At 42.0% G+C, this 19,833-nt stretch overlaps 1 protein-coding gene across 2 annotated transcripts in view; it reads left to right on the top strand.

The window, feature by feature from the left end:
- The window catches only part of sorl1 (sortilin-related receptor, L(DLR class) A repeats containing), a 219,033-nt gene that overhangs the window by 37,065 nt on the left and 162,135 nt on the right, over positions 1-19,833 (top strand). For both annotated transcript variants that reach the window (XM_060943822.1, XM_060943821.1), the window contains exon 3: positions 8,314-8,442. In XM_060943822.1, coding sequence (XP_060799805.1) covers positions 8,314-8,442 — 129 coding nt within the window. The remainder of the gene's footprint in view (positions 1-8,313; positions 8,443-19,833) is intronic.

Here is a 19,833-nt window from a genome sequence, read left to right as displayed (position 1 = left end):
TTTAAAAATGACTTCAGTTCTCCTTTAAACAGAACAATTAATGAATTTAAGGCCATGTGGCCCTAAATTCTCCGCTATTTTTTCCTGCTTCACCATGACCTGATTCAAGATACTACATCATGCATGACATGGTGGGCTTTCCCCGTTTGCGCAAGGCATTGTGGGATACAAATTTGAAACAGGAGAGAAAAATGGAGGACGTGAGTGTGCGAATGAAACGTGAAAGACCGACTACAGTAACGGAAAGAAAGCGAGAAGAAAAGACGTTATGTTCTATACGAAGGAAAGAAACGCAGGACCAAACTAATAAATATCGGCGCTCAGCGAGCACCTCGGTGTGATCAGCTGTTCGTTTAGCGACAGAATGATGGAACTGTCAGTGCATGGTCAAAGGGAAACCTGTGCATGCGCACACACACACACGGACTTCCTCTGTCTGCTTGACTGCGCGAAGCGAGCGATTTCATTCACATTATTTGCTTTAATCCCCTCAAATTAAATAACTTCCCAGCCACAGAATGGCCTGATATTTTGTGAGATATTACAGAAATAAACAGATATCACAATGAGCACATTTCAGAGGGAACTAAATTTAACCGATTTTATGAAATCGAAAGGCCGTCTAGCTTTAACGTGCTAAAAACTCCATGTATACTTCTTACACTACCGTTCAAAAGTTTGGGGTCACCCAGACAATTTTGTGTTTTCCATGAAAAGTCACACTTTTATTTACCACCATAAGTTGTAAAATGAATAGAAAATATAGTCAAGACATTTTTCTGGCCATTTTGAGCATTTAATCGACCCCACAAATGTGATGCTCCAGAAACTCAATCTGCTCAAAGGAAGGTCAGTTTTATAGCTTCTCTAAAGAGCTCAACTGTTTTCAGCTGTGCTAACATGATTGTACAAGGGTTTTCTAATCATCCATTAGCCTTCTGAGGCAATGAGCAAACACATTGTACCATTAGAACACTGGAGTGAGAGTTGCTGGAAATGGGCCTCTATACACCTATGGAGATGTTGCACCAAAAACCAGACATTTGCAGCTAGAATAGTCATTTACCACATTAGCAATGTATAGAGTGGATTTCTGATTAGTTTAAAGTGATCTTCATTGGAAAGAACAGGGCTTTTCTTTCAAAAATAAGGACATTTCAAAGTGACCCCAAACTTTTGAACGGTAGTGTACATCTCAAATACAATATTTGACCTTTACAGTAACTTCTTGTTGTCGGACTTGTGCTTGCGCAAGATGCATTCATCACTTGTGATAATTGGTAGGTCACATGACCATATTATGTTGGTAGAGTAGACTATAGACCCTTTTCAGTCACGTGACCTTCGTAAACGCGACCGCCATTTTGGACATGTAGTGGACTTCGGCTCGAATCAGTTTGAATGCGAGGAAGGCGACAAACGAAAAGCATAAAAGAAAAAGGAGCGAGATGCAGAAAACACCTTCACTATCCAGTGACGTAGGGCATTTACAGGGCGAGCAGAGGGAGAGGTATTTGCAAAAATTGAGGTTAGCAGGCTTAGAGAACGACGTTTACCTGCTTCCACCAGGATTGTTCACTGACGTACGGAAGTACACGAAGCCCTCGTCTTTACCTGACTTTGGCCCACATGATCTGTACACCTATGTCGTTAAAAACCCATCGCCATACACATACACGCCAACGTCCGAGGTTCCGGAGCGCGCTCCGGCTTGCTCCAGGAGTGCTCCGGCCGAGGTTCCGGAGCGCGCTCCGGCTTTACTGGATTTACTAGTTTACTGTAATTATGATCCGGCAGCTATTTACACTGGATCCAGTGTAAATAGCTGCTGGAGCCAACATCCAAGAATTAAGCAGCGCGCTCTGGCTTGCTCGCCCTCAAATTAAGCAGCACGCTCCGGCTTGCTCCTGGAGTGCTCCGGCCGAGGTTCCGGAGCTCGCTCCGGCTTGCTCGCCCTTAAATTAAGCAGCGCGGTCTGGCTTGCTCCGGAGCAAGCCGCTTAATTTGAGGGCGAGCAAGCCGGAGCGAGCTCCGGAACCTCGGCCGGAGCACTCCAGGAGCAAGCCGGAGCGTGCTGCTTAATTCTCGGACGTTGGCTCCGGCAGCTATTTACACTGGATCCGGTGTAAATAGCTGCCGGATCATAATTACAGTAAACTAGTAAATACAGTAAAGGAAAAACTTGAGACTGAAAGGTTTTATCAGTCATCCAAATGACTGAACGTAAACATTGCTACAGTAACATACCAACTATGATGTTGTTGACATTAGCTAGTCAACAATAGCTACTACAGAAGAACAAAGAGGTTACAATGGGTTATTTTAGCCTATTTGGTTACACACTCGCCGCCACAGAATGTTAACAGCAATGTAATGCCTTTTCTGGCTAATTTTATTCGTCTTACCTCCAACAAAGTGGTCACTACACAAGCACTGGTATGCCGAGGGCTGCCAATCTGTTAATGGCCGCTATCCATCTTCTCCGTCGGGATCCGATAAAATGATAACCCTTACCTTGTTTGTTGATGGTTACTACATCCAGGTGCACAACAATATAGTGGCATGATGGAAGTCTTGCTGAAAATAAACACTTTCTTTGCTGCCGTTCCTCAATGCTGGCTGTGGTAAACTACTGGTAGTACACGTCCAAAATGGCGGCCGCGTTTGTCGTGACGTCACGTGAAAAGGGTCCATACATGTGCAAGGAACTTAATGATTGACCTAAAACCCCAGGAATGATCTCTCTTCTGTCAATTCCTTTTAGATTTCATCTATATTTTATTGTTCTACATCTTAAACTGGTTGATACGTTGTTTAAAGTTGGTTTTGGTTGGAGATGTTGGAAAAGAACGAAGTATATTTATATTGAGGAAAAGGCGCCAAAACTCTTTTCCTACATGAAGTAGCGGAATTTTTACCAATATGTCAAATTAGACAGGATACTTAAGTTATTCCACGAAATCGAGTCGTACATGAGCCGATAGCCGACGAGGCGCGTAGCATCGAGTTGTCTGTAGTCCATGTACAATGAGATTAAGTGGAATAACTGTTGTATTCTATCCACATTCACTGGATTTTGAGAAACGGATCATTTTTATTTTTAGCAAATTCAATAAATAAAAACTTTATACAAAACGTCTGACAAAACCATTTCCGCTTAGAATGTAAACAAACCGGTGAAATGACAGGAGCAATTTGTTAAAAATGCGATAATAATAATTCTTGAAAAATAAAAAGGATACGCTCTTACCATCAAATACTTTTATTCCGTTTTTTGTTGCTTTTTCTTGTATGTTTTGGGTTTTTTGTCGTCGTCTTCAGGTTTTTTTGGCGGATGGCAAGCCAACTTAAAGGTGCATTACTGCCACCGCCTGGGCTGGAGAGTGGAACAGGCGATTTGGGGGGAACTATATTCTTTTAGCTATTTCTGTTTCTTTTAAATACTTGATGATTTTTGTTTTTGAGTAGAGTTTTTATTTCATCCTCAGTTGGTTCAGCGACACGCTCCGCCATTTTGTTTTTCTCTCCTCACAGTACATGAGCTGATATCCTCGTAGTAGGGTAGCCAATCAGAGCATGCGATTGCTCATATCCAGTGAATGTGGATAGAATAAATTTAAGAGACCCCCACAAAGATGAATTCATAATTCCAACCCTGCAGTGAACCATGACTCCGTGACGCCATACCAACCCGAGTTCCAGTATTAATCATTGGTGTGATTTGGTGGAGAATCGGAGCCCTGAGGATGAGGTGGGGTTTTACCTCTGATACCCAGTCCGGCTTCGGCGTTATTTGTGTGTCGTCATTTTCCAGAAAGAATGTGATGGCACACACATAAAAGCCAGCCTAAAAAGGTGAACCTTTGACCAGGATTTGTTTACATGACTGAACATTTGGATGTCACAGGAAAACAAGGGGTGGAAAAGTGGCAGGTATTTTCCAGTTAACAGACTGTTTCTGTTGGCTTCTTGGGTAACTTTTTAGTATTTGTATTTGCAGAATCAGTCTCTGGTTTAAAGCTAGTGCGAAGGTAGGAATGGGAATTTGAGAACTGTGACTTGAATTTCTAATTGTCTTCACACAAAAGCAGGACACGGAAAACAGGAACGAAGTGCCGTGTGAATATAAAGCTTGTTGTAATGAGAGAGGAGCTTGTTTGGCTTACGTAATATTAGTAATACTACATCACCGGCAGAAGATAATAATAACTCTAAGTTTAGTATATTGCTGTATAATAAAATAATTATTTACAAGAAGAAAAGGAACAAAAGTTTTAAAGTTTTTCTGCAGTTTATGATTGTAAATGAACTGGTCTGTTTTTTTTTTTTTAATATTGTTATTTTTTATTTTTTTTATCCCCCGCTGGCCGAAAGGCCTGAAGGGGGATTATGTCGTGACGATGTCCATCCGTCCGTCCGTCCCGGGAAAAGTACTCACCTTCTGAAATCAACTCTTCTCACAATTTATGGAGGAATTTCACAAAACTTGGCAGGATTATTTTTTTGTCGTTAATACGCAGATTGTAACGTCATTAAATTGGGTCATATTTTACCAGAGTTACAGCCATTGATTAACAAAATTATACTTTGACAGTTTCATGAGTGTGTTTTCCTTCTGACATCAACTCCTCTCACAATTTTTGGATGAATTTCACCAAACTTGGCAAAAGGCATCGTTATATGTTGGGCGTATGCAGATTGTAATTTCATTAAATTTCAAAGATTTTTTTCAAAGATTTTTTATTGTCAATTCACGATATATCCAGGACATAGGAGAATTGAAATGCCGTTTCTCTCTAGCCTGGGCCCGCCCATCCTAAGTGTGACGCAACACGAGGGCCTGTTGCGAGCTTAGTCTGGCCAGGCAAGCTATCTCCAGCTCTTCCAAGCTCCCGAAAAATCGGGAGCCAATCAACTTTGAGCATCTCCAACGGCCCTGGGTAGAGGCGTGTTCAAGGCAGTGACGTAGTAGAACTGCGACCGGAAGCCGTAGATTGTTTACAGAGTCTATGCCGGAAGCGCTTCATTCACTAGAAACATTACGAACATGGAGCAAGTTCTCATTGAAAACGGAGCAAAGAGCAGTCCTGGAGGTATTTATTGAAAGGAAGGACGTTTTCGCCTTGCTCCCGACCGGCTTCGGTAAGAGTTTAATCTACCAGTTAGCCCCGTCGCGTCGCATACGTCAGAGGAAAGAGTGATGTGATTGGTTTAAGCTTCGTCACAGCCTTTTCTGGCTTTGACCAATAGCAAACTGAGGCATTTCAGGGAGGCGGGTCAACCACGGGCTCTGGGAAACGGTTGGGCTTAATATCTTTGCCAGACCAAATGCTCGCAGAGCTTTGAAGTTGCGTTAGCCAGACTAGTTTCTCTCTCTCCTTACTTGTAAAAACAGATAAAGATTACACAAAAAATTATATTAAGAAAAACAGTATATATAAATATTTATAAGTGTAGATAATATAGATAAAAATACACTCTAAAATCAAACAATGTAAATTTGGCCACGTTTTACCAGAGTTACAGCCGTTGATTAACAGTCTTGTACTTTGACAATTTCATGAAGGTGTGCTCGCCTTCTGACATCAACTCCTCTCACAATTTGTGGAGGAATTTCACCAAATTTGGCAGAAGGCTTTGTTATATGACAGTTATACGCATATTGAAATTTCATTTAATTTGGGCAAATTTTCCCTTGATTATTAACAAACTTGTACTTTGGCAATTTCATCAAGGTGTGCTTGCTTTCTGAAATCAACCTCCCGCACAATTTTTATCTCTCGCTGGCTGAAAGGCCCGAATGGGGATTATTTTGTGGCGATTTCTGTCCATCAGTCCGTCCCAGGAAGGGTACTGACCTTCTGAAATCAACTCCTCTCACAATCTTTGGATGAATTTCATGAAACTTGGCAAGATTCTTTGTTATATGTTGGTAATACACATATTGCAATTTCGTTCAATCCACTCGCATTTTACCAGAGTTATGGCCGAGTTGCCAGCGTGGGATATTGTGCGCTCAGAGCACTCTTGTTTTTTCAAGCCCATATTACTTTATCGAAGTCTAAAACTTGGTATAAAAGAATTATGATAAGACTTATAAATCGAACAGATGATATAAATTTGCCACCACAATAAATATTGATTGGTCAGGATTTGACTCGCAGTTTCTCGTTAACATGACAAGCGACATTTTTCTGTTTTTATTCAAGAGAGTGAAGAAAGCATTTTTGTGGATGTTACACAACCCTAAATGCAACCAAAAATGGATAAACAGTATGATATATTGTTCTTTAATCAGTAGAAATTGTACTCACTGGCATATTGCTGTGGTATAAGAGGAATAAAACACTTTTGGATGTGCCGTGATATCAGAATACTCAACTCCACTGCTTCATTGATTATCTTCCTACACCAGCATGTCCCGGCATGTTTTGTTATTCTGTTGTACCCTGTCCACACTAGGGATTTTGGACCAATACGAAACTACTTTCGTACCGCAACACCTGTCCACACTAGCAACTATACCGGTACTGTAGCGGTATAACTGTATCGGTACGAAACTCACAAATGTATGGGTTTCGTACCGGTACAGTATCGGTACTGTAGCGCTTCGCTGTAGTGTGGACAGATGAAGCGGCTCTGTATCGATACAAATATAATGCGCAAAGTCACACACCTCAATCGATGTCTTCGCTGAATAAAATAGTGAAGAACGGAGATTCGTTTGTTTCTTTCTCAACTGCCTCGCGTGTTTTATACGATTCGACTGAATAAATGACCACCAGAAATACAGACTGTACACTGACAACAAAAAGCACACACACGTTGTTTCATCCGCCATATATTCTCGGAAGGAAGTTACTCGGTAACCACGGAAACATTTCGCGCACGCGCATTTCTACTACCGTGAAAGAAAACCGCAAACATTTCTCGCTAGTGTGGACAGATGCACTAAACTGTACCGGTATACTTTGTATCGATACAGTTATACCACTTTTGTACCGGTATAAGTGTGAACACAGCATTACTTCTCATTAGCTATATCTAAAACACTGCCAGTACGGCCTGCAAATATAGACCAGAGCTATGTCTAGTACAGTATTCACGTGTCAGCCATTCTGTACTGTTTTCCAAATTCTCAAGGGACCATCATAATCCTGGGATACTTCACCAATTTACCCCTTATTACCTCTGGAGCTTCATTAATACGCTGGACTTCTGATGTAATACTGCAGTGTAGAACAACTCCGGGGTGGTGAGCATCATGTATAAATGTACATACAAGCTCCAATCAGAAAAAGTTTGGAATGGATGGAAAGTGCAAATAAAATAAAAAAAGAAAGTAGTGATTTCTAAATTTACTTTACTCATCTCATCTCATCTCATTATCTCTAGCCGCTTTATCCTTCTACAGGGTTGCAGGCGAGCTGGAGCCTATCCCAGCTGACTACGGGCGAAAGGCGGGGTACACCCTGGACAAGTCGCCAGGTCGTCACAGGGCTGACACATAGACACAGACAACCATTCACACTCACATTCACACCTACACTCAATTTAGAGTCACCAGTTAACCTAACCTGCATGTCTTTGGACTGTGGGGAAACCGGAGCACCCGGAGGAAACCCACGCGGACACGGGGAGAACATGCAAACTCCACACAGAAAGGCCCTCGCCGGCCCCGGGGCTCGAACCCAGGACCTTCTTGCTGTGAGGCGACAGCGCTAACCACTACACCACCGTGCCGCCCATTTACTTTACTATGAATTTAAATTTCCTGTAAATATTATCATTTATATTCTTTCATATAAACACTAGTAGGCCCTACTTTTGAGGAATACAAAGGCCTACAGAGCACAAAGAGGGGATTAGAAACAATCTTTTACTCTTTTATTGAGTGTAACCTAATTAGCATAATCAATACTAATTACTCATTTTCATAATTTGTTTTTACGCATTTTTCAAGCTTTGTATTCAGTATACAACTATCTGTGTTCCTGCCAATTTCAATGTAAATATCTTGAAAAATCGAAAAGTTATTAAGAAAAAAACATTTGATCTCATTGGTTAATGAGGCCCATTTCGAACCATGTGATCCTCAGACGGAATATTACGGCCGTTTTCTAAAAATTAAGCCGTTTTTTTCAATCTTGGATTTGTAATATCGCAAGAACGGATGAACGTATTTTAATCCTGTAAAAAGTATGTTGTTCTGCATTCGATTCTGAATTCAACGAGCACAGTGCTCAGCAATTTGGACTGCATTTTAATTTTCACCCGATACGCCTAACTATATTTTAAATGCTGTTTTCACAGGTTTATGTGTCGTATGACTATGGAACCACTTTCATCCATATATCAGATAAGTTTGACCTGTCTGGCGGGAAGGACAACAGCAAGCAGGTGATCTCGCAGTTCTACCACAGCCCTGCTGATAACAGACGCGTGAGTATCTCCTTTTGCTTTCCCTCAAATCTCATGCATGGGCCTTAAAGGAACAGTCCACCGTACTTCCATAATGAAATATGCTCTTATCTGAATTGAGACGAGCTGCTCCGTACCTCTCCGAGCTTTGCGCGACCTCCCAGTCAGTCAGACGCAGTCAGACGCGCTGTCGCTCCTGTTAGCAATGTAGCTAGGCTCAGCATGGCCAATGGTATTTTTTGGGGCTGTAGTTAGATGCGACCAAACTCTTCCGCGTTTTTCCTGTTTACATAGGTTTATATGACCAGTGATATGAAACAAGTTCAGTTACACAAATTGAAACGTGGCGATTTTCTATGCTATGGAAAGTCTGCACTATAATGACAGGCGTACTAACACCTTCTGCGCGCTTCGACAGCGCATTGATATCTGAGCTCCGTATCAATGCGCTGTCGAAGCGCGCAGAAGGTGTTAGTACGCCTGTCATTATAGTGCAGACTTTCCATAGCATAGAAAATCGCCACGTTTCAATTTGTGTAACTGAACTTGTTTCATATCACTGGTCATATAAACCTATGTAAACAGGAAAAACGCGGAAGAGTTTGGTCGCATCTAACTATAGCCCCAAAAAATACCATTGGCCATACTGAGCCTAGCTACATTGCTAACAGGAGTGACAGCGCGTCTGACTGCGTCTGACTGACTGGGAGGTCGCGCAAAGCTCGGAGAGGTACGGAGCAGCTCGTCTCAATTCAGATAAGAGCATATTTCATTATGGAAGTACGGTGGACTGTTCCTTTAAAGCACAGTTAAGGTCGCTTTGACATGGAGATGTGCTGCTGTGGCTTATGCTTCTCTTTAAAGGGGAACTGAAGTTATTTTTAAACTTGCTTTATTTCTTAATTAACGTGTTATTCAATTCCGTTTTCGGTTTTAGGAACCTTATATCGTGACTCGTATCGGCAACGGATTGCAATTAAATATTATACTTATCGGCCTATTCGGTTTTTAGCCGTGTTGAATTTAGTTCGTTTGGTCCACGGCAGGCGTCGCTCATCCGCGCGATCTTCACGAGACTTGTGCGAGACTTCGAAACGTGAAACGTCAGCCAGGTGTCAGTGCCGCCATTTTGAAAACTGTTTTCCAAACGAAGTATTGCACAAAAACGAGTTTAAATGACGATTACTGTTTACTTTTTTCAAACTTTCCTGATTGCTATCAAAACAAACAAAACTTCCGGCTCGATTACGTCAGCGTTCGAAAGAGGGCGCGCGCGTCTTTTGACGACATTGGTAGATGTCGGTCACTTTTGATTTCCGCTGTTCGTCCTACGATGTCTCGCACAGGTCTCAACGAATCTCGTTTACGGCCATCGCTTTGACATATGGACTGATATATTACAGAGCATATTTCAAACACCATAACTTGCTATAGCAGCGACAAAATGGCGATCAAAAATGCATTCTGAGATTTAATAAAATGAGAAATAGAATTTTGATGATAAAAAAAATTGCCTTCAGTTCTCCTTTAAGTTTTGTGTGTGTGAGAGAGAGAGAGAGAGAGAGAGAGAGAGAAGGAGCCGGTTTTGAGTGTGGGAGCAGTTCCCATGAGACTCCATGACAGCGTGACTAATAGGCCCAGTCTTGTCCATAGCCGTCGCCCTTGGCACCCATCATAATTGCTTCCTTCAGGGACGAGTTGCCAGTTGTAAAGACACCTGGGAATTGAAGTGCTGCTCTGCTCAATGATTCTGCAGTGCGGATCCTCAGGCCAGAGTCCTGAGCCAGATTGGGGCACTTACTGGGAGGATAACTAACGATAGCATTTTGCAGTGTGTAGTATTAGCACTACGGCATTAGGACAGCTGTCCACTTTTAATTTAATAGATGAATTTCCCTAGATGATGATGATGACAAATGAACAGTCTGAATAAGTTGGCAGTTGGGTATTTATTTATTTATTTAATAATATCTGAAAGGCAGTTCATGCAAATTCAAGATAAAAAAAAATATTCCCTAAAGACAAAGGCATGACTGTTCATGGACGTGTCTTTTTATAGCAGCCTCATCAGTTTTGCTTCCTGGTGGAAGTGCATGTTCTAAACTACACATGGTCATCTGTGAGCAATGTGTTTTACTTCTTTTCTCTTCCTCTATCTCGTTGTCCTTTCTTTCTCTAGGGGTGTTCACACGGCAACTTTTACTCCGGTGTAGCACCGGGGCTGCCCCGGTAGAGCGTTCACACGGTACAAAGTTATAGCGGTGTCGCCCCTGAAAGCTGCTTAAACCGGTGCAAATCTAACCCTGCTCTGGAGGTGGTTTAAGAAATTTACTCCAGAGTAAATGCTAGTTTGCGGGGCAGCTCCGATATAAAATGGGACGTCTGAACGCTACAGGGGTAGACTCGCTACGCGTGAGGAGAGTTGATTACATATGGGCATTGCATAATTTGCATCCTGGTATTTTGCGCTTCCAAAATGGCGAATATCAACAACAACAGAACTGCGTGTCTTCCAGTGTTGCCAGATTGGGCGGTTTTAAGTGCACTTTGGCGGATTTGAACATATTTTGGGCTGGAAAATGTCAGCAGTATCCAGGGCTTTGAACCAGAATTTTTTTCCTATTGGTTCGTTCCGAACAGAAACAGAATTTTAACGTTTCCGGTTTTGGGTTCCACCATTAAATAGACGTTCCCGAACCGGTTAGAACAAAAAAATTTCGTTCCCGGAACGGTTAATTACGTTCCCTGTCAGCTGTTTAACAAATGGCTATAAAATTATGTCTCTGTCTCATCCAGCTTAAGCCAAATGTAGGCTAATTCTATTACAACCTTCATTAAATAAGACAAGAAATAATTCAAAACAATTATTATTTCAAATGTTGGCGATTTGGATTCTCAGTATGTCTTCCCATCTACACAAACAGAAAAAGTGCCAAAAATGAAAAGATAGTTCGTTTAGTGTGTTACCAAAGGCTAGTCAGGCCCTATAGAGGGCTACCGCATGACGTCACCGCGCCGCGAGATTTTGTTAGGCGCCATATTGGAAGACCAAGTACACATCTATGCAAGTACATACATACATAAAACAAACTACACCTGAAATGTAGCCAGGGCCGGTTCTGCCCTAATCTGGACCCGGGTGCAACATTGCGCAAACACCCCCCCCCCCCCCCCCCAAAAAAAAAAAAAACAGTCTAAATCAGGACAACCATCACATAACTATAACTATAAACATTTTATATCAACTATTTTAACTAAATGGGCTATAATAAATAAGCCTGCAGGCAGCCACGGCGGGCTGCCTCAGAAAAGTAACCATTTGTCCTACCTTAAAACTCGTTTTGCATTTTCTGCCTCCTTTTTTGTATTTTCGACCCTCCGTTTATTTTCTTTCCTTTTCTGAAAACCCGATTTGTGTCCAGACATTTTGTTCTGCTACCAACGAACTAACTCGTCAGGTCTCGTCTCTCGAGCCCGCGATGATTCCCGTGGGAAGGGCAACAACTGATACATTTTTACAAACAGCCAATAGGGAGGTTGCAACGTTCAGGCTCTTCTTTGCTCAGACACTCAGTAATGCATTTACTCACTAGCAGTCCACCTTCCCGCTCTCTCCATTCAATCAGCGAACGTCACACAGGAAGTGAACCCCAGCGGGTCATAGAAACTTGCGCAGGAGAAGAATGACTTTATTTGTAGGCTACAGAAACTTTGAGGAACGAAATAAAAACCGGTATTAACCGGTTACCATTATTTTTAATAAGCGTTTCTGTTCCGGAACATAAAAAATAATAAAGTTTCTGGTTTTGTTTCTGTTCCATGTGAAATAGAAAAAGTTCCCGGTTTTCGTTTTCATTCCTTGAACCGGTTCAAAGCCCTGGCAGTATCTGGCAACACTGGTGTCTTCATCCACGTTGTTTTCCCGGCGCTTGGTGATGCCATGACAACCGGGAAAAGGAAGTACATTTTCACGCATGTGCATATTTCATTTCCGCATTATTACTATCGTATAGCACGGTCGCAAAAACTGCCGTGTGAACGCAAGTGGGGCTGCACCGGTGCTAACACGCTTCTCTCTAGTAAGCAGGGTTGTGACGTGTGAACGCTCCACAAAATTTACACCGACGTAAGATATATCGCAACAAAATACATCGGTGCAGCATCGATGCAAATATGTGTCAGATCACAGAATCCAGGGACACATGTCTGCCCGGGGGCATTTTGAGTCATTGACAGATTCAGAAAGTACAGTTTCTAAGCTTTCCAGTGATGCCTTCCATGTGGAGATCTGACAATATTTGAAGAATGTGTGGCCTTTTGAAAGTGTATACTTCTTAAAACAGAAAAGGGAGAAAATCGCCCTCAAAGTTTTCCATCTCAGCTACTCTGGGTGCAGGGCGGGCACATAATGGTGCTCATTTGCATGACATTAAGGAAAGCCCTACCCCCTACGAGCTAGCACGATGCTACTTTCATGTAAACAAAGATCACCACGTCAATTTTCCTTCCATGCAAAGTATGCCCAACACAATTATGAAGTGCAAAAATAAGTCCTAAAGTATACTTTAACGTTTTGTGGTTGAAAAATTACTCACACCGTAAGAAAGAAAGATAGCACGATGATGACACAACTAACACAACACTAGTTTCATGTAAAGCCTCAGTCACAACCGGCCGTACGTGCTCCTACAGCCGGTCTACACGCAAAAAACGCAAGAAACGCACGGAGAGCGCGCATGAAACACACGAGAGCGCGCGTGTGAAAAGCACGAGCGCGCACGTGTGACGTGCTGATTTTCGAGCCGCAGACCGGCCGCAGAGGTTCTTTGTCATGTCAAACAAACTCTACAGGTGCTTACGTTTTTTTCAGGTTGCAAGACAAACTTACGGCCAACGCGCGTCTTTCTCCGTGAACAAAAAAAAAAACGCAGCAATTTGGGAAACGCCAAAAATCACACGGCCAAAAAATCGTACGTCCGGTTGTGACCTAGGCTTAACCAAACCACAACACTCTCCGTTACATGCAAAAATAACCACACAGCCTTAGATTAATAAACTCACCCCATCAGAAAGAGAAACGGCGCCTTGCACACACCAATGCCTCCGATGGAATGTAATCCTAGAACGGTCCGTGTATCATCCGATCATTCAAGTATTCCATTCAATCTGGAAAACGAGGTTGCGGTTTTTTTTGCTAGAAATGTTTATCTCCGATGTAAATACCGTGTGTCTGTTTGCTTCGCGGTGTTTCAGCTCCTCTGCGCTCTGTTTAGTAACTCATTCCATAGTGAAATCACACGCCTGTATGCAGGTTAAGTAGCCACGAGCTCAGCTCGTATCATACAGCTGATTCGCGGAAAAAAAAAACAAATGACTTAAATCATCATGTGAATGGCCCATATGGTAATTTACCCACACCCCCCAGCAGGCTACAGTCCTGACAAAAACGAGACAATTTGCAACAAAAAATGTATGCTTTTCCAACAAAACAATCTATTATCTGAAATACTGATTGCATTCTTCAAGATCTCAACTTGCACATGATGGAAAAAAACAAAAATCACAAATTTCGAAAAAAAAAATGCTTCTTTTGCGATTTATCTCGGATTCGTTTCGGCCGACATGCGTCCCTGGATTCGGTGAGGGTTCACATATGTGCCGTGTGAACACCCCTTCTGACTCGGTTCATCCTCCAAGCTCTTCCCATTGGCCCTTGGACCGGACTGAAGGCTGTTCTGCCATTAATAGGAAAGACGTAACGGGGAACTCGCAGATATACACGATCAAACAAGAAGACGCGAAGGGAGAATTCTCACTGCATATTTACATATAAAGAACCACTATGTCTTAAATATATCCAGGGCGTTTTCTTTGCATTCTGAGATTTTGACGTTTTGCATTATTCTTTCCTATCCAAGTCAATTTAGAGCTCGTTCGAAGTTGTTGTATTAATCAGGGTGCGGAGCCCTGCTCGTAAGGGCTGCCCGGCTGCTAGGGGGGTCCAGGGGCATGGTCCCGCAGAAAATTTTGAAATTAAAGACTTCAAATGGTGCATTCTGGTGGCATTTAGGGCTGATTTAGGCACAATTCAACATTATTAAATTTGCTGTTTTTGACCTTGTCAAATATGCAAGGGGAAAAATGTAAAGGGCAAAGTTAGATTTGAAATGAAAACACTGGAAACAGTCAGTTCAGAGAAATATCTTTAATTTTATTGCACAACAAAAAATGCATACACTACCGTTCAAAAGTTTGGGGTCACCCAGACAATTTTGTGTTTTCCATGAAAAGTCACACTTTTATTTCCCACCATAAGTTGTAAAATGAATAGAAAATATAGTCAAGACGTTTTTCTGGCCATTTTGAGCATTTAATCGACCCCACAAATGTGATGCTCCAGAAACTCAATCTGCTCAAAGGAAGGTCAGTTTTATAGCTTCTCTAAAGAGCTCAACTGTTTTCAGCTGTGCTAACATGATTGTACAAGGGTTTTCTAATCATCCATTAGCCTTCTGAGGCAATGAGCAAACACATTGTACCATTAGAACACTGGAATGAGAGTTGCTGGAAATGGGCCTCTATACACCTATGGAGATATTGCACCAAAAACCAGACATTTGCAGCTAGAATAGTCATTTACCACATTAGCAATGTATAGAGTGGATTTCTGATTAGTTTAAAGTGATCTTCATTGGAAAGAACAGTGCTTTTCTTTCAAAAAGAAGGACATTTCAAAGTGACCCCAAACTTTTGAACAGTAGTGTAATATTGAACATTATAGCAGCTGAAGTTAGAATATTAGCAGTACAGTTGTCAACTACAAACCCGCAACCCAACAGGCAAAAGTCACACACAAAAGCCTGCAGTGTAGTGCCAGGAACAGAATCGAGGTCAAATCACACAACAGCCCAATCTAGCGATCAGCACGAGAACATGGTTTTATGTACGGTTGCAAATGACAGTCAGTGCACGCAGTGAAACCCTTTATTTTCCCTTCTGGGTTGAGTACCAGGATAGTCTAGATCTATATACTGTATTACAATATCTTCCTATTTCTATAGTTATTATCCCCCACTGGCCGAAAGGCCCGAAGTGGCGATTTCTGTCCATCTGTCCGTCATTATGTCGTGGCGATTTCTGTCCGTCCGTCCGTCCGTCCATCCTGGGAACGGTGCTCACCTTCTGAAATCAACCCCTCTCACAATCTTTGGAGGAATTTCACAAAACTTGGCAGGATTCTTTGTTATATGTCGGTAATACGCAGATTGTAATTGCGTTAAATTGGGTCACATTTTACCAGAGTTACAGCCCTTGATTAACAAAATTATACTTTGACAATTTCATGAGTGTGCGTTTTCCTTCTGACATCAACTCCTCTCACAATTTTTGGAGGAATTCAATGAAACTTGGCAAGAGGCCTTGTTATATGTTGGTACTACACATATTTTAAATTTGGTCGCATTTCACCAGAGTTGTGGCCCTTGATTAACAGCCTTATTCTTTGACAATTTCATGAAAGTATGTTTTCTTTCTGACATCGACTCCTCTCACAATTTTTGGACGAATTTCTCGAAGCTTGGCAAAAGGCCTTGTTATATGACGGTAATACTCAGATTGCGATTTAATTTCGTTTGTGAAAATTTTCCCACAGTTTTGACCCTTGATTAAATAACTTGTACTTGGACAATTTCATGAGGGTGTACGTTCTTCTGAACTCAACTCCTCTCACAATTTGTGGAGGAATTTCACCAAACTTGGCAGAAGGCTTTGTTATATGACAGTTCTACGCATATTGAAATTTCGTTTAATTTGGGCAAATTTTCCCAGAGTTATGCCCTTGATTATTAACAAACTTGTACTTTGGCAATTTCATCAAGGTGTGCTTACTTTCTGAAATCAACTTCCCGCACAATTTTTATCCCCTGCTGGCTGAAAGGCCCGAAGGGGGATTATGTCGTGTCAATTTCTGCCCGTCACGAGAAGGGTGCTCGCCTTCTGAAATCAACTCCTCTCACAATTTTTGGAGGAATTTTACAAAACTTGGCAGGATTCTTTGTTATATATCGTTAATTCGCCTATTCCAATTTCATTCAATTCAGTCGCATTTTACCAGAGTAATGGCCGAGTTGCCAGTGGGGGATATTGTACTCTCAGAGCGCTTGTGTTACTCATTTTCTGAGGGGAATAGGAGATATTTAGGTGTGGAAAGTACTCTGCATTGTTCAAGTTATGGTACTGATTTTTTTGTTTTTTGGTGTGCAAGTGGCAGTACGGTGTTGACGTCGCACAGCGCGAAGGAGTGCTGCATGTCCGCACTTTAGGGGAAGCTCTGTTAATTACTGAGTTTTGAAAACCCTAATATTCCAGAAATAATTTGGCCTATACAACATACATGTGGGGCGGCACGGTGGTGTAGTGGTTAGCGCTGTCGCCTCACAGCAAGAAGGTCCTGGGTTCGAGCCCCGGGGCCGGCGAGGGCCTTTCTGTGCGGAGTTTGCATGTTCTCCCCGTGTCCGCGTGGGTTTCCTCCGGGTGCTCCGGTTTCCCCCACAGTCCAAAGACATGCAGGTTAGGTTAACTGGTGACTCTAAATTGACCGTAGGTGTGAATGTGAGTGTGAATGGTTGTCTGTGTCTATGTGTCAGCCCTGTGATGACCTGGCGACTTGTCCAGGGTGTACCCCGCCTTTCGCCCGTAGTCAGCTGGGATAGGCTCCAGCTTGCCTGCGACCCTGTAGAAGGATAAAGCGGCTAGAGATAATGAGATGAGATGAACATACATGTCAATTGGGACCTAATAACAATTTTAATAAAAATGTGTTCCGTCAGTGGAAAGCTCAGGAATAACAAGCTTTATGGCTCTAATGAGTATCCAAAATATGATTTGTATGCGTTTACATAATGTATCTAATATTTAAATAGTTGGATTATAGAGGAAGTCCACAGAATTGTTTTCCAGTTAAAGGCTATCAGCAGTTGGAGATCCCTTGAACGGTATTACAGTATGAGATCTCTTAACGTGTGTTAGGCATTCAGGTGTGTCCAGTGTCCTTGAAGGTTTCCTCTGGGTTCTCTGGTTTCCTCCCACCCTTAAAAAACATGACAGTAGGTGGATTAGCGACACTAAATTGCTCCTAGGTGTGAATGAGAGTGTAAAGGCTGATTTACACTTGCTGTTAACTACGCGTATTAGGGCTGTGCAATTAATCGAATTTTGATCACAATTTCGATTTTTGTGTCAAACGATCTCAAAATTCATATAATCGAGTTGAAACGATTATTTTGCGATTTGTCGGGGACGCGCACACGCAATACATTTCCTTCCCGCGGGCCCATGCGCAGACTTGCCGACAACACTCACGCGGCGGAAGCAGCGTGTGTGTCTCTATGGCTCTCCAATCACGCAGCTGAAAGGAGGAGAGATTGTGAATTGTTTGGCGCGAGGTAGGCTCGCAAGATGACAGAAGGAGGGCAGAATCGGTTGGTCGACAAAAAGGGACGAAAAACGTCTGTAATACGGGATCACTTTGGATTCGAAGAATCCGACGTGGAACAGAAGCGCATCGTGTGTGAGATTTGCAATAAGGTAGTATCTGCGCCTCTGGGCAACACTACAAACCTCTTCAACCACCTGAAACTGAGCCATAAAGTTATTCACGACGAAACAATAAAAAACAAACAAAAAGATAAAGCCGATGCCGCCACAACCAGCAAGACAATGCAGCCATCCATTTCAGCCACTCTCTACAATGCCACGAGTTCGGAGAGGCACAACGCACTCGCAGCATCCATCGGATATTATTTAGCCAAAGACATGCAGCCATGTACATTTGTTTTTCTCTGTCTTATGTCAAAAGAATATTTTTATTTTGTTTTATACATCGCAAACTTAAGTTTTTCTAGACTATATTTATTTTCAGTTTGAAAGAAAGGTGAACGTAAATGATCAATAACAAAGAGGTTTTTTTTAAAAGAGAAATGCTGAATAAATGCATTGTTTCAAAAAATCGTTTGAATAATCGTGATTTCAATATTGACTGAAATAATCGTGATTATTATTTTTTCCATAATCGAGCAGCCCTAACGCGTATGCAATATGGCCGCCGTGCGTGGCTTCATGGTGCAATACCAGTGTAAATAGCAGTTGGCAGTAAAGCATCGTGCGACTGTGTCCACAGCAGTAAACAAACTCATTGTGTGTCAGATTGCATACTTGTACGCTGTTCTAGATATTATTTTAAATCTACTGATACTAGATTTACAGTTGTGGTCAGGAGTTTACATACATGGTCATGGATGTCATCATGGACATGAACATGATGGCAGTATTGGGCTTTTTTTGAACTGTTCTTATTCTGTGGCAGAATGATTTGTACAACGTCTTTCATGAAAAAAAAAGAATATGGCGCACAAGTTTTAATTTATTTTGGGCCTTCTGAAATAAGCACAGAGTCAAAATGATTCATACGTGATCGAAAATTTACATATGCCCACTTAGATTATTAATTCTGTGGTGCTGAACGCTCCAGAATGTCTTTTAACTTGCCAAGGCCTCTTAACGGTTATTGGTCATGATTGACTGCAGCTGGTAGCTTCTCTGTGCCAGCATAAAAATGGTTTGTTTGGCAGCACTCAAGTCAAGTCAATTTATCTGCATAGCACTTTTAACAATGGACATTGTCGCAAAGCAGCTCTACAGAAAAATAAAGATTTTAAACATATGAACTAATACATTTATCTATCCCTAATGAGCAAGCCTGAGATGACAGTGGCAAAAACTCTGAAACGACATGAGGAAGAAACCTTGAGAGGAACCAGACTCAAAAGGGAACCCACCCTCATCTGCATGATAACAGATAGTGTGATTACAAATAACTCACTTCTGTAAGTGTGTCTTTTATGGTCAAAAGTGCAATTATGTAACCAGGAAATTCATTCTAGTTTCAACACGAAGTTTATTCTGTTGAAGTTAGCAGCTGTTTATTGAGTGGAGACTTGAGTGCAAAACCGTTCATGACAACTGTAGTCCTAAAGTTATCATGGCAAATGTAGTACTAAACCATCGTAGCAAAAATGTAAGTGTCCAGAGCCATCTTCTAAGTGTATCTTTAGACTGTCCATATGGGGCCATCCTCCATAAGAGTGAAGTGATGAGAACTTCTGCCAGAAGTAGGGCATCAGGATGGATCAGGGGCTGGACATGTGGGGCCGTCCTTGCACAGGGCTCGAAATTAACTTTTTTTCTTTGTGTCCCCCAGTGGTCCCGAATTCTGTGTTGTATTGTCCCGAATGGAAGCAATAGTGTCCCCATTTTTTTCCTCTCTGAAATAACCAGTGGTTAATATTATCATATGAAGTCTCATCTCATCTCATTATCTCTAGCCGCTTTATCCTGCCCTACAGGGTCTCAGGC

The sequence above is a fragment of the Neoarius graeffei genome, chromosome 17 (genome assembly GCF_027579695.1).
Source record: "Neoarius graeffei isolate fNeoGra1 chromosome 17, fNeoGra1.pri, whole genome shotgun sequence".
NCBI lineage: Eukaryota > Metazoa > Chordata > Actinopteri > Siluriformes > Ariidae > Neoarius > Neoarius graeffei.
Note: the sequence above shows the minus strand (reverse complement) of the source record. Positions and strands in the feature narration are given on the sequence as shown.